At 34.1% G+C, this 24,968-nt stretch overlaps 2 protein-coding genes across 4 annotated transcripts in view; both read right to left on the bottom strand.

Moving 5' to 3' along the window:
- Positions 1-6,804: 6,804 nt before the first annotated feature.
- On the bottom strand, positions 6,805-8,573 carry LOC123721485 (brain protein I3). The gene is made up of 2 exons (XM_045680300.1): positions 8,412-8,573; positions 6,805-7,357 (listed from the first exon to the last, which is right to left on the bottom strand). Exons 1-2 carry the CDS (start codon positions 8,473-8,475, stop codon positions 7,041-7,043), a joined length of 381 nt encoding a protein of 126 aa, XP_045536256.1. The 5' UTR covers positions 8,476-8,573; the 3' UTR covers positions 6,805-7,040.
- A 1,680-nt stretch (positions 8,574-10,253) lies between these two features.
- Positions 10,254-24,968, bottom strand: part of LOC106713840 (protein N-terminal asparagine amidohydrolase) — a 60,660-nt gene continuing 45,945 nt past the window's right edge. For 2 of the 3 annotated variants that reach the window (XM_045680156.1, XM_014506723.2), the window contains 7 exons: positions 20,241-20,291; positions 13,628-13,821; positions 13,417-13,482; positions 13,014-13,196; positions 12,008-12,225; positions 11,651-11,812; positions 10,255-10,957 (listed from right to left, as the gene is read on the bottom strand). In XM_045680156.1, coding sequence (XP_045536112.1) covers positions 10,832-10,957; positions 11,651-11,812; positions 12,008-12,225; positions 13,014-13,196; positions 13,417-13,482; positions 13,628-13,814 — 942 coding nt within the window. In that variant the 5' untranslated portion in view covers positions 13,815-13,821; positions 20,241-20,291 and the 3' untranslated portion in view covers positions 10,255-10,831. Of the gene's footprint in view, positions 10,958-11,650; positions 11,813-12,007; positions 12,226-13,013; positions 13,197-13,416; positions 13,483-13,627; positions 13,822-15,752; positions 16,077-20,240; positions 20,292-24,968 lie in introns of those variants that run through there. The other variant, XM_014506725.2, reaches the window with a different exon arrangement.

The raw sequence follows: 24,968 nt of genomic DNA, 5'->3' as shown, positions 1-24,968 counted from the left end.
ATAATTCTACTATTACAGATCTTAGATTTGATGATTTTACCTACTTTAAATCAAATAATAATAATAAAAGGCATTACCAGAGCTGGGCATTAACTCGTTAATCCGTTAATCGTTAATTAACGAAGTTAACATTTTGCTTAACGGATTAACTTTTAAGTTAACTTCAAAAAAGGTTAACGCTTTTGTTAACTTCCGTTAAACTCAACTTCCGTTAATAAAAGTCCGTTAATCGTTAAATTAGAAACTTGGAGACGTGCTGTCATTTTGTTTAAATTACGCGCCACGCCACGCTCGTAAGTTCAGCTATGTTGGGCGACTGTCGGCGACTCGAATGGTGAACGAACGAGTTGATATATGTGCAGTTCGCGTGCAAGTGTGATGCATTAGAGCGTCCGGGAAAGACGTGACCAACAGGACAAAATCAAAAGAACGTTCGAAATAGTATATTTCATTAAGAGTATATAAAAGCAAGAGTATGTAATAGCCCACATTCCGAACGGTCTTCGTCCCTGCAATACCCTCCAATCCCTTTTTGAGCAACTGTATTAAAACACTTTTTTAATCGTGCTTTTTCTTTAGCTTTTCCAAACTCGTGCGTTCTCTTTCCCAACTGTCAAAATATGTCTTTTAAAAAGAAAAAACCAACCACGAAGTTTTTCAAAAAAAAATCATTGAAGTTTTTATGATTCATGCAAATATTTCTAAAAAGAAGCTCCTAATTTGTTACAATATCAGATTTAATGATTTTATTCAATGAATTAGGTAAGGTTTCATTTAATTTCATCTTATTAAATTTCATTTTCATGTCATATCAATAAAAATAATCCACTGAAGACTTGGCCGTTTGGGCATAGTTCCCTTTGCCTACCCAGAATGAGTGAAGAAAACAAAAAAAATCTCTGTTTGTATTCTTTTACGGTTGGCGCCATTTTTCAAACATTTTAGTTGGTTGAGTTTATTGTGTTTTTATTATTCTATTAAATTGCTTCATTTTTTCGCAACTGCATTAAAAATAGTTAGTATAGTACACGTGCGAACCGTCATTACAACTTGTTCCAACTGTCAACCCTCACCTTCGGTTGCGCCTCGGCTCGGGTAGACATTTGTCGGATCTCTTTGCAATGACAGGCTTTCCGCACTCGTAATGAAATATACTATAATGCATTCATACTTGTCTCTAATACTAATGTGTTATAGAATGTATAGTCAAATAACTATTTAAAACAAGTGTCGTCACAATAAGAGCGAAATTAGTATGTATAATTTTGGTATGGTTATCTGTTAACGATTAACTTTAACTTGCGTTAAATTTTCGAGAATTTAACGCTTTAACGATTAACGAAGTTAATTTTTTAATTAACGAATTAACGATTAACGAAGTTAACTTTTTGATTAACTGTGCCCACCTGTGGGCATTACCAATATTGGTCATACTCAAATATTATAAATGTAAATGTTTAGATGTATGGATAGATGTTTGTTAGAAGGTATCTCCAGAACCGCTGTACGGATCTCGTTGAAATTTGAGAGATGAACATAATATGGAATGGGCTATGGGCTACTAAGTTTTTTTTTAATTCCGCCCAGACGACGTCGTGACAGCTAGTCTTATAAATGGAAAAGTTTGGATGGATGGATGTTTATTATCACATAACTCCTGAACAGATCTGAATGATATCAACAATAAGGATAGTTTAAAGCCTGGAATAGTACATAGGCTACTAATTAAGTTTTTTTTTAATTCCGCGCGGGCGAAGTCGCGTGCGACAGCTAGTCAGTAATAAGGAATACATTTTGGCATAAATGTATGTAATTTGCGTACGTAAAACCCATGCGAAGTTAGTACGCTTGTAGATAACTCATAATAATCATCAATTTTTTCAAACTACCCTCGTGTAACCAGTTTCACAAGAATTGTGTTGTGAAAATATAATATGTTTACACGTTCTGACGTCTAAAGAAATATTAAATTTACGATATCATGCTTTTAAATTGTAAAATGATATAAGGGTTTCATCTTGCAGACAAGTTTGCTGTAACCTTAAGTTATTGATTCTGTTTTATTACTCTGATATGATTACCTTATTTTTTCAATATTTACCTTCTTTTATCATATTAAAGGAATATTGATCTTATTAATAATCATTAGAGAAGCAATCGAAGCACCATTAGCTTAATGGCTAAAAATACGGACCAGCGATCACTATCATGGGTTTGAATCCCTCGATTATTAAACCATAAAAACTATAAGCTTCGACATTATTTAATTAAAAAGTCTAATACTTATATTTAAAAATAAAAATTCTTGAAAGTCAATAGCCTGGCTTGACGCCAACAAGGTCTATCAGGATTTATAGAGGGATTTTACATACAAAGAATCTCATGTCTCAGCAGATAAGCGCTTTAACAAATTGGACGTAAAAGTAACGATAAACTTGAAATGGATTTGTATAACAATGCTTAGACGGTGTAAAGGTTTCAAAACTTATGTATTGTTTTATATCTTACTTATGAAGGTTTTTAACTTCAAAGGTTAACTTAACTTTTAGACATTTTTTTTTATTTATCTTATATCTGACTTATCGTTTTGACATTAAAATAAGATTTTTAAGTTAAACTTCTAACCATAAAGATGAGCGTTACTGTTTATTCTAATTACCCTTTTTTAGTAACAAAAATGTTCACCGAAGATACGTTTATTAACACATAAAAAGTGGTTATTGCATCAAACCCTACAGCTATCATCCATTCAGTTGAATGGAAATTGTAATTGCCATGTAACGGCGCAGATGTCGCTTGTGTCGCTCGTTGCAATCGTCGAAATTAAATATTGCAATACTTTATCCATTTACATTTAAATTAAATTCAACGACGCTATAAGTACATCTGTTTTCCGTATCATTTTATAAATAATGTTATCAATACAAAAATTATTTGTTTTAATTAATTATTTATAATTTAATTTTAATATATATAATATAATAATAAATAATTAATTTTAATTTAAATAATATATAATTAATTTTAATTATATTTTTAATTAATTAATTATTTGTTTTTCCCGTTACTCATAAATATTTACTCCTTTTTTTTCTAATATAAAAGTGACTAGCTTCAAGAGCAAACAATACAATTTTTTGTACCTACAATTGGAGATACTGGTAGTACATATATTAGTTTTAAAAAATAAAAACCTCACACCCATATTGATTGTTGAGTTTTATGATTCCTCCTTTTTTACTATTAATAATCTTACTAATGTTATAAATGCGAATGTTTGGATGGATGGATGTTTGTTTGAAGGTATCTCCGAAACGGCTCTACAGTTTTTGCTGAAATTTGGCATAAATGTAGAGCACAGTCTAGAAGAACACATAGTCTACTAATAAAGTTTTTTTTTAATTCCGCGCGTACGGTGTCGCGGGCGACAACTAGTATTAAAATATTGCGGCATAATATCTTTCCAATATTACGGTTAAATCCCCCTTGAGGTTCGTAATGAAGTAACGAGGTTGTATGCTGTGGTTGAATTAATTACGGCACTTAATAACTCCGGAATATAGCACAAAATGTATGCAAGTGCTTTAGTAAACAGGAGCCATAACGCTGAAATGCACTTGTTATTTGTTATATTTTATTACGAGGTTGCCTGCGCTCTTTAAATATTGTTTGTTTAAATAATTAAATCAATACACTAATTTTTTTGTAACTGTCGTGCATTTCCACTGTTGTAACACTTGCATAAAAACTTATCAATTTATTTGTAGGAGCTAATGCTACGATTCTATATCTTTAAGCCGATAAATCACGTAGTTTTAAATTGAGTTATTATTAAACATTGCAGAAAAAATAATTTCATTAACCCCTTTTTCCACTTACGAAAGGTTTCTTAAATTACAAAATGTAGTACCCGAACCCTCGTCTCTGAGGCGGACTCCGAAGTCTCCGGCGGGAATTCGAAATTAGTTCAAATAAAATTAATTAAAACGGTCACTCGATGCAAATTGCGGCATTACCATTCCATTTGGGGGACTCAATAATTTCAAGCAATTAAACAATGTCTGGCGGACATCGTTTCAAAATGATTAACGTATTTCGTTTCCAAATATTAAAGCTACGCGCACACAATAACAATTTGGAGATAATGTGACGCCCGAACCCTAACTAGTACTTTCCTGGTTACGTTTTCTCGTTGCAAGTCAGCAACATAACTTTACTAACTTCCAATTGCTTAGTGTAGATTTCTGATCCTAAATCAATACTGAGGTCCCCTGTTAGTGACCATTAGATGGTTCCTTAGCCTCGGATCGTTTCACGTTTCAAACGTTTTTGCACACTATACATAGTATATTAAAATAGTATTTTAAGTGATTCTTACCTAAAAGGTATTCTTGAAACGTCGTCATATAAAATTCGTTATCCGAATGAAAAAGAAAGGACGTTTAATCCGCACCCTAATCCGTGAGCGGCAAAAAATTAAATCGCTTAGGCGCTGTCAGAATTTAAATAATTCTTAAACGAGTTTTTGTCATTTTACTAGAAAATAAAATGTGCCCAAATCTTATATAAAAAGTGATATAAAACCTAAAAGCTTTTATTATTAGTAAATGGTTACATAAAAGACTAAGTATTTGAAATACATTATTCATAAGCATTCCTCTCATATTCCTTTATCAAATAATAATCGAATAAAAAGACACTATAAAATATTTTTCCATTTTAATGGTGAATTTAAATAAAACAAAATGTATTATTTCTCAAAACTTTACTTTAAAAATATAATACAAATACAATAGTAACTTTTATATATCGCGATAATATTACGACTAAATTATAATCAACAATATTCTTACATAATTAAGAAAGGCATGCCTTGGCCGCTTACAATCAACAATTTGTATGCTACAAAAAAATCTTATCAAGTATACTCAAACTATTTATATTGTGTAAACAAAAATGTGGATACATTTGTACCATATTATTTATATAGTCGAACCTGGATAAGCGAGAATCCTCTCAGCTGGATAAAACAGAAAAGTTACAAATGAACAAGCGGCCTGAATTTGCCGGAATAGTGAACCGACTGCTGTCTATAGTCATCCTCAATTGCAGATGCATTGCTTTGACAGAGGAGGGGACGTACAGAAAGAAAATATAATAATCACTCTATAAGCGAGATTAATTGTCTGGTCCAGACAAATGTCCATAAGGCCGGCAACGCATCTGCGGTCCCTCTCTCGTTTGCCCCCTTCTCCTATAAAAAAAAGCGAGAAACTTGGGTTGGAGAGAAATCTCTTTAAGTGGAAAAATATCCACCCTTTCAACTCTTGCTTATCCAGGTTTGACTTGACTAACATAACTAATAAAAGCAGCCTTGTACATTTATATAACTTTCAAATTTAAAAAGAAATCAGTATTAACATCATTTTTGATTAATGTGTATTGTCTTTTAATCAAAATATAATAATTGTGTATAACAAATTAAATATATATCACAATATGTTACTTATTATTAGTAACATAATTTGAAAATACATAACCATCAGTTTTCACTGCACAAAATAATATATAGAAAAACTCATTTCTATCTCGGTTTTTTTCAATATGTTTTTCTCTAAATATTTTGGCAACGGAAACTTGCTGACAAATAAAATAAAATATTCAATTAAATTACCATTTATACTTAATCATCATAAATACCAATAATTATTGCAATTAAATGGCAACATTCAATCAAATTTGGTATACTAAATTCAATCACAGTTATAATGTGATAATGGCAAAACACTATTTTGCCTACAAAATAACAGATTTATTTATAATTTCCCTAAAATCTAAATTGTTTAAATCATAACATAACCATAAAATTGAATACAATAATGTTTTGTTAACATTGATATGTTAAAATGTGACATATGCAAGCTTTAAATTCCAGAGATGTTGAAAATAATGTTGGAACGAAGTTCCTTATCGCGCGTTGTGGAAGGGGGCTAGACGGAAAAAATTCTTACGAAAAGTTGTCACGACACTTTTTTCTATAGTAAGTATGTTAACGACGAATGAGCGCTACTTCACCATGGCAACGACGTGACAATATATAACGAAAATTCATAGAATTAAAATGTACTTCTTGTGAAGACTTAAGTTTTTTATTCATAGAATAAACATTGGTTCCTTCACTAATTAATAGAAAGGAACTTCGTTCCATCCGGGTGTCCCTTGACACCTCTCAAGTTTTTTTTGTTACAATGTTTTCATTCCTTTACAATATCATTTAATGTATAATATATGCCATATAACTTATGATTATGGGTTTCAACTGACGTAACACTAGTTAAGCATACTAAAAAAACTATACTTTCCGTAAAATAAGTTTCTAGATAAGAATTTACGTGATAATAATAAAACCGATCATGCCTAACTATTGTTTGTTCCGCGCTCTCGCTTTCACGTGTTTCGCCGTTAGTTTTCACTGTTGTGATACTTGTATTTACACATTGTCATCTCTAAATTGCTCTGATTAAAAAACAGAGACTATGTGTTGATAAAAAACAGCTGTCGAAATCCACTGTATTAAAGTGACTTATAACAATTTGTATTCAACTGTGGAAGCTTATAATATCAAATATTTTGTTGTCATTATTTTGTTTAAAAAACAATTGTTTAAGCATATATCAAAATAAATGTATAAAAGCAATACTTAATGTATTCTTATATTAGCTTTAAGCTTTATTTAAAAATACTGTACTATTTTTTAGTACTTAGTTATATAATGATTTTGAATTTTGATATCATTTTGTTGTTAAGTTCCTGGAATGTTAAGAAAAATAACTATGGAAATCTATTTTACTAATTCAGGCATAATCACAGACTATGCAATACATATGTATTTATCAATCACTGCTTTTATTGTGGCTATATACCTCCATTGTTTTTGATAGTTTTGGCATATAAAAATATGAAAATGTAATCATTTATGTATGATAGAATATTTTTGCATCCTCTGTTCTCTAACCTTGATCCATATGTTCCAGTTTTTGTTACCCAAATAAAGCTCCGCAGTTTGAACATCTTCTATTTTTCATTGCTAAGCAGCATAATATTCCAAGCGGGAAGAAAAGGATAGCACAGAGGATACCAAGGCATGTGAAGTCATCTTCTAGAATACCAACACGGCACGCTGGACAAGCGCCAACAGTGATTATAGGTGGAGTTATTACAATGTTGGTAGCTCCGTAGCTTGGCACAAAGGCAGTGGGTGGTGGCGCTGTAGCATATGGGGTGTAACCAGGGGGTGGTGGTGGATATGCACCCCCTTGCATCCCAGCCGGCTGGGCTGCTGGTTGAGGAGCTGGACCTGAAAATTTATACAAAACATATATTTTACACCATTATTACATTTAAAGAGTCATGTTGGTATTCATTATAACAATAATTGTCTTTCTTACTAATATTATAAATGCGAATGTTTAGATGGATGAATTAATGTTTGTTTGAAGGTATATCAAGAACGGCTTAACAAATCTTGATGAAATTTAGCATAGACGTATATCATGGTCTGAAAGATCACTAGGTTACTTATAAGTTTTTTTCCGCATGGACGGAGTCATGGGCAACAGCTAGTATTATATAATTATCAACAGCTTTGTAATATTATTTAAAAAAATTGAATTGACTGTATCTGATTATAAACATTCCAAACAACACAGTCACACATAATGTTTAAAGAATAACAACTATAGAGATAAGATAATAATTGTTTCCAGGACAATGTTGTTATTAATATCAAGTTAAACCATTATAAATTATATGCTTTGTAGTGCATTCAGAAACATATAAATATGAATTTCTTACTACTCAGCTCCATCACAACCTTCTTAATTTATTATTTATCATTATAAGTATCAGTGCACTAAGTACTATCAGAAATATCACCAAATAGTCATTTTGTACATATAACATTAGTTACACTAAGCTGGAAATAAAATCAATAATGCGTAAATAATACGATGTACGATGAGACATTGTTCCAGATTAGGGTAATCCAATAGTTTTTTTTTTTTAGGTTTTAGTAATTATCAGACGAATTTCTTGAATATTCGTCAATAATAACATAATTTTTTTTATAGAATCTCCGTGTATAAAACATTAGATAAATAAAAAAATAAAGTTCTGGTGAAACCGGTTAATTTCCAGTTTAATAGACTTGTAATTAAATATAACAGTACAATCCGTATAATTTGAATACACAATTTATTATAATTAAAGCATATAATTGTGCTAGAGAAGTAATATATCCGTAATAAAGTATCGAACCTTCTACCAACAATCCTTATCAACGAAATATAACGATGTGATTCATTACCATTATGTATAAAGATGGTGAAACATAATTTGTTTTGCAAACTTACCAGGTGGCACAGTTGCGGAATACGGTGGAGGTTGGTCCGAAACAGTTACATTTGGCTTCTCCATCGTTTGTTCTTCAAGTTTCGAGAGTCTCAGTTGAATAACCTTTGTTAAAATTAACAAGGAAAGTAAAATAAAAAACGCAATCAACACAATCACCAGTAAGTCACAAATAAAACATCAAATTAACAAAGATACCAAAGAGCATAAAAAAAAGACAGCTGTCAAAGATAATATTGCCATTGTCTAGACCCAAAGTAAAGGTTATCATTTATTTTATATTTTGTCGTCCCAAATAATTTTGAGAAATAAAAATAACAACAATCAGAGATAATTTTTAAGTATAGTTTATGTGTTTAATTATTTATACTATGAGTTATTTTTTTATTGGAGATAATTGTTGCAATTTCCACACAGTCATAGTACGTTATCTTAATTTTTAAGAAGAATGAGAGAGATCGCTACATGATGTCTTAGCAGTGGACATCCTCGATAAGGATTTTTTTGTTATACTACAAAAAAGGTGGTAAACGAACAAGCGGCTACCTAAATTCTTTAAAATAAGGAAACGACCGCTGCCCATAGTCATCCACATTTCCAAGTTGCATACCTTTAATCGACAGAGGAGGGAACGCACAGAAAAGTGAGATTTTTCCTTCCTATGCGTCCCTCCTCCGCTAAATACACCTTCCTTTCCCATCTCTTCCTTACAAGAAAATCCTTTTCGAGAGGGGAAGAGCACTAAAATTAAACCTTGCACCATCATCAGACTGTACGCGGAAATATTTTCCTTTGACGCCCGTTTTCTGTGTGGTCGTGGTATTGCACCGGGCGAGATGACCCATTCGTGCAACAGACATTGTGAGAACATCGTTTTCATCGTTATCAAGCTGATTTTCGTTCAAATTATTAAACACAGCTGAATTTTATTGAAACAAAAGAAAAACTTTTAAAACTTTTCCGGGAGTTTCTATTTTCAATAATGTGCGTTAACGTACATTTCTGCTATATATCTACGGAATTACAAGATGAAATTCAACTTGTCATTTAATTCTCGTTTCTACCATTGCTCGTAACAAAAAAATACTCTATGTGGAATGGGGTTACCAGAAAAACCACATGTCAGATGAAATGACCACTAACATATGATTTTTAAAAAGATGAAAGATACTAAAAATATAAATAAAACAACAAGGAACTATCGAACTTTCAATATATTCATTATATTTCACAAAACAATAACTATTAACGTGTCATTAACTAATTATTAATCTATGTCGATTACTAAAATATTTACAACATAACCTCACTTGGAACTTCTTTTAAAAACACATTGAAATTAAACAAAATAAAATAACCCTTAAATTCTCTCTAAAACACTTCTATTTGTTCATTTGAACAAATTAAAGTTGTAAAGTGCCAAAATATACAATGCAAAAACTTTAAATTGTACTTATATTTGATAATAGATAAAGGAAATAATCTAATGATATAATTGCTCTCGTCGTAAGAAAGGCATAAGAGGAGGAGTTTAAAAAAAATCTTGCATTCAATGAACTTAACAAGTCTATGTTTGAATAACAAGTACATCTGGTAAAAAAAAGATTCAATATATTATTAATTATTAAAATTCATTGAATTAAAGCAAAACAAAATTTAAATTCAATTTCTAAGTTTTAACCATCAAAAATAAATAATTTTCTAACTCATTGCAAACAAAATACGTATCAAAAATACGAAAATGAAAACTAAAATAAAACAGGGTAAATGTAAGAGGAAGATTATTTTAAGAATTCTTATACTTTTTGATACAAAAATCAATTTACAGTATAAGATGTATGGTAGTCAACATTAATTGATATCTGGCAATACAGTGTAATGTCACACTCACAAAATGTACGCATTATAATTGTTTTATTTTACATTAACTAAGATATGTCATAAATTGTCATGTAAGCTGCTTATGGCAACACATATAAAAGTCAGAAACGTTTGGTCAGACAGAACGAAAAACAAATACGAAAAGTCTTAATTTTCCATCAAATAAATTATGCTTTTCCCGCATTAAATCAGTTGATTTTTTTACTTCATTTACAAAGCCACATGTAAAAGCGGATTCATATATTTTTAACAACTAGAAATAAAATGCCGTTAATTTAATTCCATTCTGTGATATCGACCGAAATCATTTCAATACAGTAGCAAAATGTTATTTGTCCCGTGGCCAAAAGTCTTGATGGATCCAGTCCTATACTTTGCCTAACTATACTTTCTGACAAAATGAACCGCGACAGTAGCGTCACGGTTGGATCAGATGGTACTACACAACAAAGCTGTCAAATGTTCCTGTCAAGAGCTCAGTTTTATCTGTCAAATGTGAGAGAGCTCGACGTCGGCGTGTGTCAGCGTGTGACAGCTGTCATTAGAAGCGCATGGGCGCCCAGAGTCCGGTCTGTTCGTCGCGGCGGTAGAAGTGCGGCCGATTGTCCGGGAACACTGTCACCGCGGGGAACGGGTGTGTCTGGATGAACTTCAGCGTCACACGAATCTGGAATTAAAAAGTAAACTACATTAAAATATGAGACATTTAAATGATTAACTGTTTCTGAAATAACTGTCAAGTCATTCGGCACTTTGATTAGGTTTAACTCTTAAATACACTTTCAGAATGCAGCTTTTTTACTACATTAAATATATACACTTAGAAACACTGCACAGCAAAATTCTATTAGAGCTTAGAGAGAAGGAAAATACTATGTAAAGCCGACGGTACATGTTGGCCGAGGCTTGCCGAGTGAAGGCCAATGCAAGTGTAGACAAATTAATACAAGTAAAGTGACACTATCTATAAGTTTGGCAACTTTTTTTAAACAGCAATGTGAAAAGTTATCAATTTCTACTGACGCACGGACAAACGTGCAAACACAATTGGGCAAGTTCACACGAGCCACGCAACACGTTTTCGCTTGTGCAAGTGCTCGAGCACGCAAGTGTTGGTGTGAACGACGCCGAGCAATAACAAGGAATGCAAATGTAATGTCTCTACAGTGTTTGTCTTCACTCAACAAGCTTCAGCCAACATGTATAACCGGCTTAAGATATCACTGACTAAAATGTTACCATACTCGGAAACTCAAAAGCTGTTTTAAGATCAATAGGAATTAAGGAATATTAACTTAGTATAAAATATATTTTAAGCTAGTGTTTTTAATTCGTTTATAACAGAAGAAGTTGTACTGACATGGTGAACGAAATGCGGCGGCTCGGCGTTGGGTGTGGTGCTGAGGTGCTTCAGTATGAAGTCGTCTGTCTGCTCCAGCCAGAGATCGACACCGCGCAGGGGGTCGTAGTTGAAGGGCCCGATGCGCAACATGCCCACCCCATTGTCGTAGATGTCCAATACCTCAATATGGCAACATTCAATTATTACAGATTATAAAATCCGTTGTTTATGGTTACGATTTGTAACTAACTGTACTTTCTTGCATAAAATGATGTGATTTTAAAAAAATGCTGATTTTTTTGGATAATTTTTATTTTTTGGATAATATGTGATCTTTCAGAACCAGAAAGAAAAGATTTGGTTAATAGTACTTACTTGTGCGGAGTTAGGTCCTCCAGTGATAGTCCTAGCAGCTCGTAGCGGCATCTCAGGGCCCTTGTCGGGGAATGTCGCAGGGAACAGGTCTCCGGCGCGCACGTCAACGCCGACGCCCGTCACCAGGGGCGAGCCCGCGCCCCCGCCGAGCGCGGTATTCAGTTCGCAACAACACGCCATCGTCAGGTCGATCTCCTCGGACAAACGGTGGAATGATACTGGAAAATTTATGAAAATCTAGTTAAAAAAGGAGAAGACAGGAATTTATTTCTTCTCTTTTTGTACTGTGAAGCTTTTAAAGATAATTCTAGTCTCTAATACTTATCACGTAAGCCTTTCGTACTCAAACCACTACTTTATTCAAGTTCAAGAGAAGAGTGTAATGGTAAACTGGGGTATCCATCTTTTGACTACAAAGCTGTAAAATAAGAGTTAAACGTTAGTTAAAAGGTTATGAAGATATCAAGATGGAACACACAGAATTGTATATTCTACGCAGAAGATGAACTCTACATCATTCATGTAAGAGGTAACAGTAACTCCTAATATCTGTCTACTTCATGTAGAGAGCAAGTTTATCGTTTTTAATTGTTTATAACGAGTCACTCAGGTCATTTCATCTCAGAAAGCGTTATAAGCGCCCACGCATTACTTGGTGCTGTTAATAATTCTAATTTGGCACCTGACAAACGACCTCTGATTCATAACACTCTCGAATGTGATCTGGTTCGTGGCAGATGTGGACAAAGAATTGAGGTAAAATATTATGGGCACCTTAAAATTGTATTTAAAAACGTTATAAAAAAGAAAACTATTGTTTTCCTTTTTTGTCCTCCTCTTCTTTGGCTATTATAATAAACTAGTTTAGATTAGACAATGTTTACGATTGTCATAATGAACCTCTCGGTGGGGACGAACTTATCGTATGAGGTGACGACATTGATGATCTGTGGACGATAAGTGTGAAACATAGATTCATATTCATATAAACCAAATGAATACTTACACATGATATTGGCAAAGAGTTCATCGGAATATCTATGTGGATCGGTGAATCCTCCGACGAGCTGCAGCTCGAGCCGGCCTTCTGGGTAGCCGGCGGCGAGGTGAAGAGCGCGCGCCACCAGCGCCGCCGCCGCCTCGCCCGTTCCAGACCCGTCCAGGTGCGCCAGCGCCACCGCGCCAGACCCTGACATAATACCACTTTGAACTACTGGTGTCATTAACGTCTTAAGGGGACGTAATTGACAGCAGGTCGTCGAGGATTGAATTTGTCATCGCACGCCTAAGACAACTAGTTTCAAAATTCAATACTAATTCAATTTTAATTTACCCTGTGCAACAATAGTTGTAACTAAATATTCGTTTTGAAAACTCGAGATGATATGTTTTTGTATTGGAATCCTTACCTGAATGTCTCACGACTACTATAATACATGATGTGGCGTCGTCAGAGCCTATGATACTGACGTTTTCTGAAAAAAAGATAGATTTAATTTACAACAAAAAGTACATTAATAAGCAGAATAAGATAAAAGAATCGGCTTGCTAGTTTCCTTGATCTTTTTTAACATAATTTTTCACTCATGCACACTGCACTAGCTTTAGGTTGCTACTTACTGTCGTGTGGCACAGCTGCAGCGAGTTCCCTTTGGGCGACATACAGCAGCCCCTGCGGGCCGACCACCCTGGGCGCGGCAGCAAGCAGCTGCGCGGCCGCGTCCCTGTAACCGGGGTGCGCGGCCAGCAACGCGCGCACTGACGTAGGACACTCGTCCGCCAAAACACCGTTCAGCACCACCACCATACTAGCTCTGCGGACAACAATCACTAAGTAGAGTGGTTGGTAACCAGTTAAAGTACACCTCAACAATAGTAGGAATATACTGTGATAACATAATCCGGCTCAGAATATTAGTGACATTACCCATTAAAATTGTCCAGTCATTAAGGCTTAGAGTAAGGTGATGGCAATTCTCTTTCCATGCAAAACTTAATGCACAGTGTCCATAACACATGTCTGTGCTATCATTCATTTCATAAAGCTCGAATTTTAAAGTAGTTCCAGTAAAAAGGTGACTGAACATTGTACAAACAACGTTTCAATAATAAATGTAGAATGGACAAAAGACGTAGACAATCGGGGGCTCAGTCAATTGTGTTTTAATATATTCGGCTCGGCAGGAGGTTAACGCAGGTGAGCTACGTATCCATTCCACGCTGCATTTGCATACGGCAAAGCTACTCACAAACAAGTGACGGTGAAATGACAAAAACATTCCAACAGTTACAAAAATACTGGCATGGAATAATTCTGAATTTGAAACTTAAAGTCAATTTTACTGTTGATCACGTGTATAAGGCAATTACATATTGTAACGTGTTTTTGTTTTATAAATAATCTTACAACGTCCGCTAAATGTTAGGTAGTAACGAAATAGTGTTAACTGAAACCAAAACAAGACGTTTACTGATAATACGAAAAAAATACTAATAAACTCATGTTGTTAATTAAATATGAGATAAGGAAAGAGTTTGTAACCGCACACAAAAAAATATGCATGCTAAATTTGAGAAATTTTATCAAAACTTATATAAAAACTTCTCGAGAAACATAAGCAACAATACGTAAACACTCCATAGCCCTTTTCGTTAATATTTGTACACAGAACACATTAGTTAACTGAAAATATGTTACTTAGCATTTACAGGCCACAATAAAATAACAATTCCCCTATAATCTTCGTAAGAAATATAAAATAACTTATCAAACGCGATTCATAAACGCAAAAAAAGATATTTTGTATTGAAAAGTACGTGGGAACATACTTTACAAGTCCTTAAGCAAACGAGAGGTGATAAATGACCTGCTAAGAAATTGAGACGCATCAATACAATCGAATCGTGTCATTAAAAAAAATCGATAAAAGAAACATTCGTCTAAGCATATTATTTGAACATATAGAAATGATGTTCAGTTCTGTAACAATAGTCTAATTATGTGCAACGAAAAATAAATAATCGATACCCATCAATCACAATCGGAAACCAATCGATATAATGGTCAAGTGTATGATTTCACGCTTAACTTTCTAATAGAAAATATCTCTATTTAACATAACTAAAGAATGGAATATGGTTTTAGTCGTTATATGTGCAAGATTTAAGACCTGCAACATAGTGTAGAGTAGTTAAAAATTTACAGTAATTTATAATTTAATAGCAAAACCTAGCTTACTTTTTAATTTTCTAACTTGAGTAGAAAAATCTAAACCGTGAAACATTGTACAATATTTATATAATAACTAGCTGTTGCCCACGACTCCGTCCGCACAGAATTAAAAAAACTTAATAATGTAGCCTACGTGTTCTTCCAGGTTATGTTTTACATCTGTGCCAAATTTCATCAAGATCCGTTGAGCCGTTCCGGAGATACCTTCTAACAAACATCCATCCATCTAACTTTTGCATTTATAATTGTCAAAATATTTTCGTACAAATATAATGTATGAAAATTATAAGATAACTAGCTTTCGCCCGCGACTCCGTCCGCGCGCAGTTAAAAAACTTAATAGCGGTATGAAAAATAGATAGTAGCCGATTCTCAGGCCTACTGAATATGAAAATAAAATTTCATAACAATCGGTCAAGCCGTTTTGGAGGAGTACGGTAACTATGATTGTGACATGGAAATTTTACATATAAGATTAATATATCAAATGACATAATAAAGCTTTCAATTTACCTGTTATGTTTCACAATCCCGGTACTTAAACTCTCACTAAATTACCAACACAATAAGAATCACAAATACTGGCATAACCAAAGAAAAATTTTTACAAAAAAAACACTGGCCGTAAATATAAAAATTAAAAATAAAAAAGTTTTGTTTTAAATAAAACGGAACGCGTTGCGCTGTCTCCTCGCGACTTCCAACTACAGTACAGAATGTAGAGGTTATCGCGGCGACATGAGCACATCGAATGCTCTGCTCAGCCACCAGCTTGTTATTGTTATGATAATGCTTATTATGTTGGAAATAGCGCGCCGATAGTGTCCGTATCTCGCAATAACCAATTAAGAAATATACCATCGACTCCTTTTATCGTCGCGTGTAATAACAAACGAGCGAAGGCGCTTGCGAATGTCTCGATAATAAACATATAATAATATCGGCCCGTTTCCTAGAAACGTTTTAATGAACCGAGTTATCATCGACTTGTGAATCGAACGGCTTTTAATCATTTCAACCTAAATACACACTTATGATCTCTTAGTATCTAAATACATTACATTTGTAAGCAAAACAGCATCTTATCTGAAAAATTAATCAAAAAAAAAACAAATCCGTATCACTCAACGGATATAACGAGATCAAAGGAGGCTGAACCCGGGCCCGCTAATCATTGTTAATTGGACAACGCACGCGCGCGGCGGTTGCTGCAACCAATTCACAGCTGTCCCTTAAACCATATGACATTGTCACGAATGCGCAGGCGCAGGCAAGACAAGAGAAAAATATATAGCAGGACATCTTTGTAAGATTAAATTTTAAAGCCCTTGAATACGTGAGATAAGTAGATATTATAGAAAAAGGTTTCATAGTGTAGCCTTCAAGTAGCAGACTTCTTTTAATTATAAAAAAATATCCAATTTTAACAAAATTAACATCCGAATGACATTATAATTTACAATATATAGAAAAAAAAATCCACTAACGAAACCGGAACGGGATTCCCAGAACATCAATTTTAAATAATGACTCTAGACGGTGGTAAATAATTTCAGTGTGGCAGCGGGGACGTAAAAACAGCATAAAATTATAGCGGAGCAATAAACCGTGTCTTTGTACAATATAACGGCATTAAATTTGCTACACTTATATAGTTCTATTTGGATAGCAGAAACAGTAATACAGTCAAAATCTGTTATAACGACATCGAAGGGACTACTCATATTGAGTCGTAAAAACCGATAGTTGTAACAACCGGTGACAGGTATTAATAGGAAAGATATGTAATAACATTCAGCCAGGACCTTTGATTTTGGTCAATTTAACCGATATGTTGTTCTAAACGATGTCGCTATAAACGGTTTTGACTGTAATTCATTTTCTAATAAGACGTTGCTAAAAGCAAAACCAATTGCATAAGTTTTTAGATTTACATATCAAACACTTTAACTTTGTAAGTACGTTCATTATCAGCTCACTATACGGCCACTGAAGGGCTCGAAGCCTACCCTAATTTAGGGGTGACTAGGCAACAGACGCTGGCCCAATGCGGGTTGGTTGACTTCGCACTATGAATTTCTTCCTTTGCCGGACGTCATATAAATGTACATAATATGTAAAAGTTATTGGTACATGGCGGGATTCGAACCCAGGACCTGCAAATTAATGGTCAAGTGCTTAACCCTGTTACTGGTACCAGTTAAATGGTTAATCCCTAAGTCACCGAGGCTGTTCTACTCGTAAATTATAAATTTTTTGCGAAAACCCAATTTATTTTAAATACAATTTCACTACAAAACAAGAGCGATAATTCCAATGAATTTTTAAAATTGTGTTATCACATTTTTTATACCTTGAGTTAAAGTAAACTATGTACTGTTTATACTTGTCTAATGCTAAGCAACATATTATATTATGTACAATAATCCTCTTTTATTGTTCTCGTCAATGTTGAAACATCATGCTAATTTTAACACAAGCATATTTAGAGAGTTGTCTTTTGTAAATGCCGCGACTAGCTTTTCTACTTCATAAAACTATTTAATAACTAACTTCGACGTCGCTTAGAAAAAATAAATGTGTCCAGAGTTAACGACAAATGTACATTCGGAGAATCAGGCGGTGTTTCACCTTTAAAGGTACAGAAGTTTGAACGTTTTGTACATCGTTCAGTGGTACACGGCCAATTGTGTTTTATTATTATCATGTTATTTGCGCAACTATACATGGTACCTGTTTATTTGTAGGAAGAGGCGGAGTTGTCTCAGATCAGGCAGTTTTTCTGTAATTGGAACGTCGCAGATTTCCGCGACTGTACAATAAAGCTAGTACGTGAAGTTATTTTATAAGATTACTTCGTACCGAGTTACGCTATTTTTAGTAATAAAGCTTTAGCCAGTTGAAAGTTCATATTTTTTTATGTTATTGTTTTGCTTAAAGGTAAAAACTTAATTCCAGAACAGTTTTTGTCATGAAGGTAGCTGAAGCACGCGGGCTACTTTGTTTTATCTTGCACTGACGAAGTCGCGGTTAACCACTGGTGACAGTATAAATCCAATAATTATTCCTACAAATCGCATGTTTCAGAAACTTGAGAGGCCATTAAGCTACTGCAACAAGGCGGTACATAGCTTCACTGCCAACTCGCTAATACTAAAAGGGAATGAATTCGTGACCCCGTCGGTCGCAGGCTTGCCTATTACGCCCTGTACAATATAGACTTATTAACGAGCGCTAGACAATGACGCTAATGCTATTAAGAGTGGCCGCAATCAACCGACCGACTTTAACTGCCTGCACTTTGTCCGTTGCCAGACTACTTAATGTCTATTACATTCATTGTACTGGATAATCTTATATCAAGGCATGTTTAATTTTGGTGAACATATGTGCATTTAGATTTGATTGACAAAATACAGGCAATAGTTTACTGTTTGTTGTAACCCTCGAACGCACGAAGAACAAAAATCTTCTTTCTTAGATACTCGATTACAAATACGAAATTGATACCCGTGTATAGCAAAAAGCGAGACGACAGACTCAATGTCTTTCCTAGCTTGAATGTTACTCTCCCACGGCATATTAATGACTAAGCAAAAGTTTAGCGGACACTCGGTCCTTTTATGCGCCGTCGCCCATTACTCGATTCATTTGCGGCGAGACAAACGTTGTATTGGGGGCGAACACAAATTTCGCCGATACCGATCGTTCTATCTTACTAAGACAATGGTTATCCCGATAGACGGCAGATAGCGCCCCAACCTGATGGATGCAGCACGCTTGCCAGATAAAATCTTATTCGTGACGTTAAACTCGTGTGCACCAATTATTATTCAATATCTCGGAATTCTGCTTTATTACATTTAACAATACTAGGATATGGGATGTTCAATAGCAGGGGTTGGTTCGGGTCAAGTGACAATCGAATTCGACACGAGCTTAATTGAATAATGGTTTTATTATACGGTGACACCGATGAAATCATTGGACACTATAGCTCATAATGTAACGTATGGTCACGTCTTATTACCTAAATGAGGTAGCCAGAGATAGATGGTGCGTATGATTTTTTTATTTTGTAAATAAATTTTCCCAAACGAAAATTAAATACGTATAGATGATAGGGAATCGATGTCAACCATCATTATAGTGGAAGTCGGTCATAGACATGGTAAAATGGCGAACATTAATATTAAGAAAGCGGTAGGTATCCAATATTAAAATTATCTTTAGTAAACGTCATTTTATATCCGCAATTTGTCACTTGCATTATGCACTTATTTCTAAATCTTACTAATATTATAAATGAGAATGTTTAGATGGATGGATGTTCTTTTGAAGGTATCTCCGGAACGGTTAAGGATAAGGGGATGTTGATGCAACTTGACACAGATGTAGAACATACTCTGGAAGAACACATAGGCTACGTTTTTTTTTTAATTCCGCGCGGACAGAGTCGCGGGCGACAGCTAGTATTGTAATAATTACAAGAAACTTATTTCATATTTTTCCAAAGCACTTTTTCAAAAACATGTCCCTTTCTTTCTCCTTGAATAAACTGGAATAGCAATATGTATTTGTACGAGTATAACAACAGTGGAAACTCGCAATAATTGTGTCATTGAACACGATAGTTTAAGTTGTCGATGAAATCACACAGTTTGTATCTACAATATAGGTCGAGAAATACATTTATTTCCTTATCGGTACCATTTTGTTAGTTATAGAGCAATAAACAGAATGAACGCAGTTGTAAATCACAAGTTTGTCGGTACTCAATCAATGATCTGTGATAGTTATGCTTTTTTACACGAGGGCAACACAATGAGGTAAAACAGTAGGACAGAACACACAACTCCGAAGCTGAATAATAATATTTTGACAGTAAGTATACGATCAAATAATAACAGTACTAGTCTCCCTTTCCTGTCTTCGTGTGAAACAAGTCAGTTTTAATTACGGAAGATTTGCCGAGTATGTTATTATTGTTTGTCGACTTACGTTTAATGAGTGGAGCACTCGATGTGATGATCATTCAGGTCGCGTCGCCACCTGCGATAAAAAAATGTTCACATAATTAATGTTATAATAATGATTATTACCTTGTAGGTTAACGGTTTATATAACTAGGTTTTACATTTTGAATCCTGGTTTTCATTCCTATGAAATTTACATTGAGATCTCGATGTGTAGAAATAACACTTACGGTTGTTGTATCTCTGTCTTGTCAAAGATAATAACTGGGATTGCGATATGTTTTATACAGAGATTTTGGTCCCAGAAACCAACGGTTAAAGTAACAGTAAACGGTGAATTTGGTGAATTAGTCGCACTTGTTATCGCTGACTTTTTTTAAAAATCCCTGATGGGCTTTTAAAAAAGTACCTATAGTTTTTCATCGTACATGTTTACATGTAAGTAGGTATATGTAAGAAAGTGTGAATTTATTTATTGCTATAATAGTTTATTTTAAATGTAGGTATGTAAATTTCATCAATTATTTCCTTGAAGTTTAGATCAGAGAATAAGAGAATATTCTGTTTTGATTTATTTAGAAATCGATAAAAACCTAAACAGAAGCTTAAAAATGTCGTACGTACCGCGACAAGCGCGTGATGTCGACTGAGATGTGAAGATAGCGAATCTAATTTTATCTCGATATGAGATCTCTCACGACCGGCCTGGACGCCGGGACGCCAGGACGCCGAGAGATGGGGACGCACGACAGAAATTAAAATAATGCAACTCTGAATTATGAGGCATGCCGTCGTCCAACTATACCGCGGATATATGTATGTTGATAGAGAGATTCCCAAAGTGGATTGTAAAGTCAGTCACCGTAGAATTCTTCTGCAGTGGCATGTAGTGTCACATTGTATTGTTGTCTCTGTCTCTGTCTAAGAAAATGAAAGGGAGGACAATAGTACCACGGCAGTTGAATTCTACAGTGTTGTACGAAATAGTACTGAATAATAACTACTTCGGTTTGATTCAGTAATCAACAGTAGTGAGTAAAAAAAATAAACGATTATATTTAACATGCTCTGTTTAATTTAGTCAAAGGACATGTTCTGTCTCAAAAAAGTGCTTTGTTCAATCGTAATCCAATTCAAATTATTAGATTGATCTCAAATTAAAACAATAACAATATTGTTTATACCTAAGGCTTTGACAGATTTCTAAAGAGTTTAAGAATCGCTGTGGAAAGCGTAATACCGCCGTATCAGCGGTATCAGCGCCCATGCGATCCGTTCAGATATTCTACGATCGAACAGATATGGTTTTGTTCGTGATTTATTTTGGACCGCTGCCATATAAGTAAAGTGTACTGTATCCAGCAACAATTGTTCGCCGCTTTAGATTTACTGAGCTCGATTTCATAGATAAAAGACTATGGTGAATCCTAGGAAATGTGTATACCATGCTTTACATGACATTAGCTGACTGAACTTACGAATATGATGTTATACGATACATAGTTTTCAATAATTTATCTTAATTGCACAAGTTTCTACACTTGATAAAGGTTTCGAAAGGTCGTATTAAAGTTTATTATAAGCTTGAAATTACGGTGCTTTGAAGAACTTATTCGCTTTTCGTTAAACTAATTGAATAGAAATTGTAATTATAAATTACCATTTTAGTCTTCCATCTTACTAACATTATAAATGCGAATAAACGAGAATATTTAGAAAGATGTTTGTTATAAGGTGTCTCCAGAACTGCTGGCTGAAATTTGGCATAGATGTAGAACATAGTCTGGAAGAACACAAAGGCTACTAATTAATTTTTTTTTTAATTCCGCGCGGACGGAGTCGCGGGCGACAGTAAGTATAAATAAAAACAATGCTAAATTGTTTTCATTGCTAATAAATAATAATTAAATTCTGTCACTGATGACAATCAGACAACAATGATGACATCAAGAAAATTGTGCGAAGATAGAAATTCTAATATAACTATTCACTTCTTTCTTTCTATCAGATAATATGCGACAATCACGTTTCACAATTGCTACAAATTATTATAATTGTTGTAACCCTAGGAAATTGAGATTTAATGACTAGAGTTGAGCGTGTGATATTTCAATCTAGCAGCGCTTTGTAAAATGTCAACAAAATAACATTCTTTTGGAATTCACCGTAGAATTCCACTGCCTAAACACTTGTATTAAAAAAATCTAGTTTTCAAAGATAATAGGAAATGAAGAATGCCAATATGTTTTTATACAAGTATTACGATTGTGAAAAGTACACTAAAGAAATACGTAATACTCTATTAATCACATGATATATGACGAGGTTTCAGACTACCCCTGCCCCTTACATCTAAAATCACGTGTATTTTAGTACCTACAGAGTAATTTTGAAATTTTCCAAATAATATTAATTGATCCAATAAATTTACGTCATCAGTCAGAAAATAAAAACACGTGATATTTTAGCATTCCCTTCCTCCTCACTCTTGATGTTTCGTGATTTTTTCGAAACCCCTCCCACTCCCCTCTTTCAAACATCACGTGATTATTGGACGATCCTTAAGCAGTTGTTACAATAAGATTTCGTTCTCATGACTTACAAAGTAAATGCATACATAGTACATACGTATTAAATTTATATAAGAGGTCTGTGGTGTAATTTAAAATATGCAATTTAATTTGCCATTAACACACTTGTGTGTCAATTAACCTTGATTCTCTTCCTATAGAAGTATTGGTGCACTTTAACAATTACGAATTACAAAAAAACTTTAACGTTGGTCAAACAAAAATGAATTTTGCGGTAATATAAATAGAGAATAAATTAGATTCTTCATTCTAAACAAATGCTTTTCATAACAAACACTAAAATGTCCATCAATCAAAGAGGTTGACGGATAATAAACGATATGCAGATCGCTCAGTACAATGTAACATTTAGATTTGTAATTAAGTTTCTCGTATGCGTGACATCAGTTCTATATGATATGCTTAGGTCAAAGTAAATCGACAACATCAACAAAAGGAATACACTAACTGAGAATTTTTACTGCCGAAACAATTATAAAAATACATATTGCTTTCCCTGTTAGTGCAAAGACAAAGAAAGAGATGGAAATATGTTTAAATGTGTATACGCCTTCTAGTTAGAGCGTCGGTGGCTCAGGGGTTAAGCACTTGACTACAGTCTGCAAGTCCTGGGTTCGAATCCCGCCATGTACCAATGTGTTTTTCGATTTACATTATGTGTACATTTATCCGACGTTCTTACGATGAAGGAAAACATAGTGATGCAACCTGCACATATCTGAGAAGAAATTCAATGATATGTGTGAAGTCAACCAACTCGCACTGGGCCAACGTGATTGACGATGGCCTAGTCACCCCTAACTTAAGATAGGCTCCGAGCTCCTCGGTGGGGACGTATAGTGAGCTGATGATTATACGTCTTCGGTTTCAAAAATTATACACGTCTTTATGTTTTTGACTATCAATACACGTTACGGACGGATAAGTACATACATATTTCTGAAACAGAAGGCTTAAACAAATTTCCAAACTTTTGTAAATTTTATATTTATGAAGCTGACTGTACGCACAAATAGTCAGTGGGAAATAGAGTATTTTTAATATAGATGTTTTGGAATAATTACAACACTTAACTACTCAATTATACAGTGTAAAAATATTATAACGAATAATATAAACAGTAAAATCATTACAACACACGACAGGAGCGTTACGCTGGCGCTTGCTCGCCAAGTATGCGAGACGCTGGACGGTGCCAAATTTGTAACGTTCGAGTTAATTGGCTCCTAATGTTATTGAGTCATTCGTTACTGGCGTTTAGCTCGTAGGCGGTGGAGACATACCACGGAACACGTCGAGCGTACCGCGGTATTCATGAAATATTAAACTACTAGCTGTCGTCCGCGACTCTGTCTGCGCGGCATAAAAAAATGTACTTTATAAGTAGCCCATGTGTTCTTCCAGACTATGTTTTACAATCGTGCCAAATTTCATCAACCTTCAAACAAATATCCATCCATCTAAACATTCAAGTTTATAATATTAGTAAGGTAATTGAAATATTTATGACATCAACATGCACACGTCAACGTAATAATGCGAAAGATGTCCACAAATACTCACTAAAATGAATAAGTTGTCGACATCTTGTCAGGTCAGATTGTAAATTAGACTACGCTCTAGTACAAGACTAACATTTTTAAACACTTCCTCAACGCTGTCGCATTCAATAAGAATAATATTAAGATAACCGAAAATAGAATCTTTACGTATCTTTTAATTTCTTGTGATGTCCCATTCATCTTTTTTGCACTTGAATAGCACATAAGAAAAAACCTGACAAACGTTATAGTCGCGTCGACAAATTCTCATTTTATCAATTCTAAATAATAATAATTTTAAGCTAGAATCTACAAATAGTATAATAGGAAAAAATCTTCAATCAAATAAAATTGAGCGGAAAATAAATACGAGTGATTTTATTTGATTTCCTTGAAATGTTAGTAGTATTGTGATTAAATATTTTATGTCAGTGATGACATTATCGTGTTACATTTATCACGGTAAAAAATGAATCATTAAAAAATATAAACACTAACCGTGACTTTCTGAAACCAAAATCTCCGTTTAAAACATATTATCTCTGTTTTGTCAAAGTTAATGATAAGGATGACGATATGTTTATTACAAAGAATTTGATCTCAGAATCAGAAACCAACGGT

The sequence above is a fragment of the Papilio machaon genome, chromosome 12 (assembly GCF_912999745.1).
Source record: "Papilio machaon chromosome 12, ilPapMach1.1, whole genome shotgun sequence".
Lineage (NCBI taxonomy): Eukaryota > Metazoa > Arthropoda > Insecta > Lepidoptera > Papilionidae > Papilio > Papilio machaon.
Note: the sequence above shows the minus strand (reverse complement) of the source record. Positions and strands in the feature narration are given on the sequence as shown.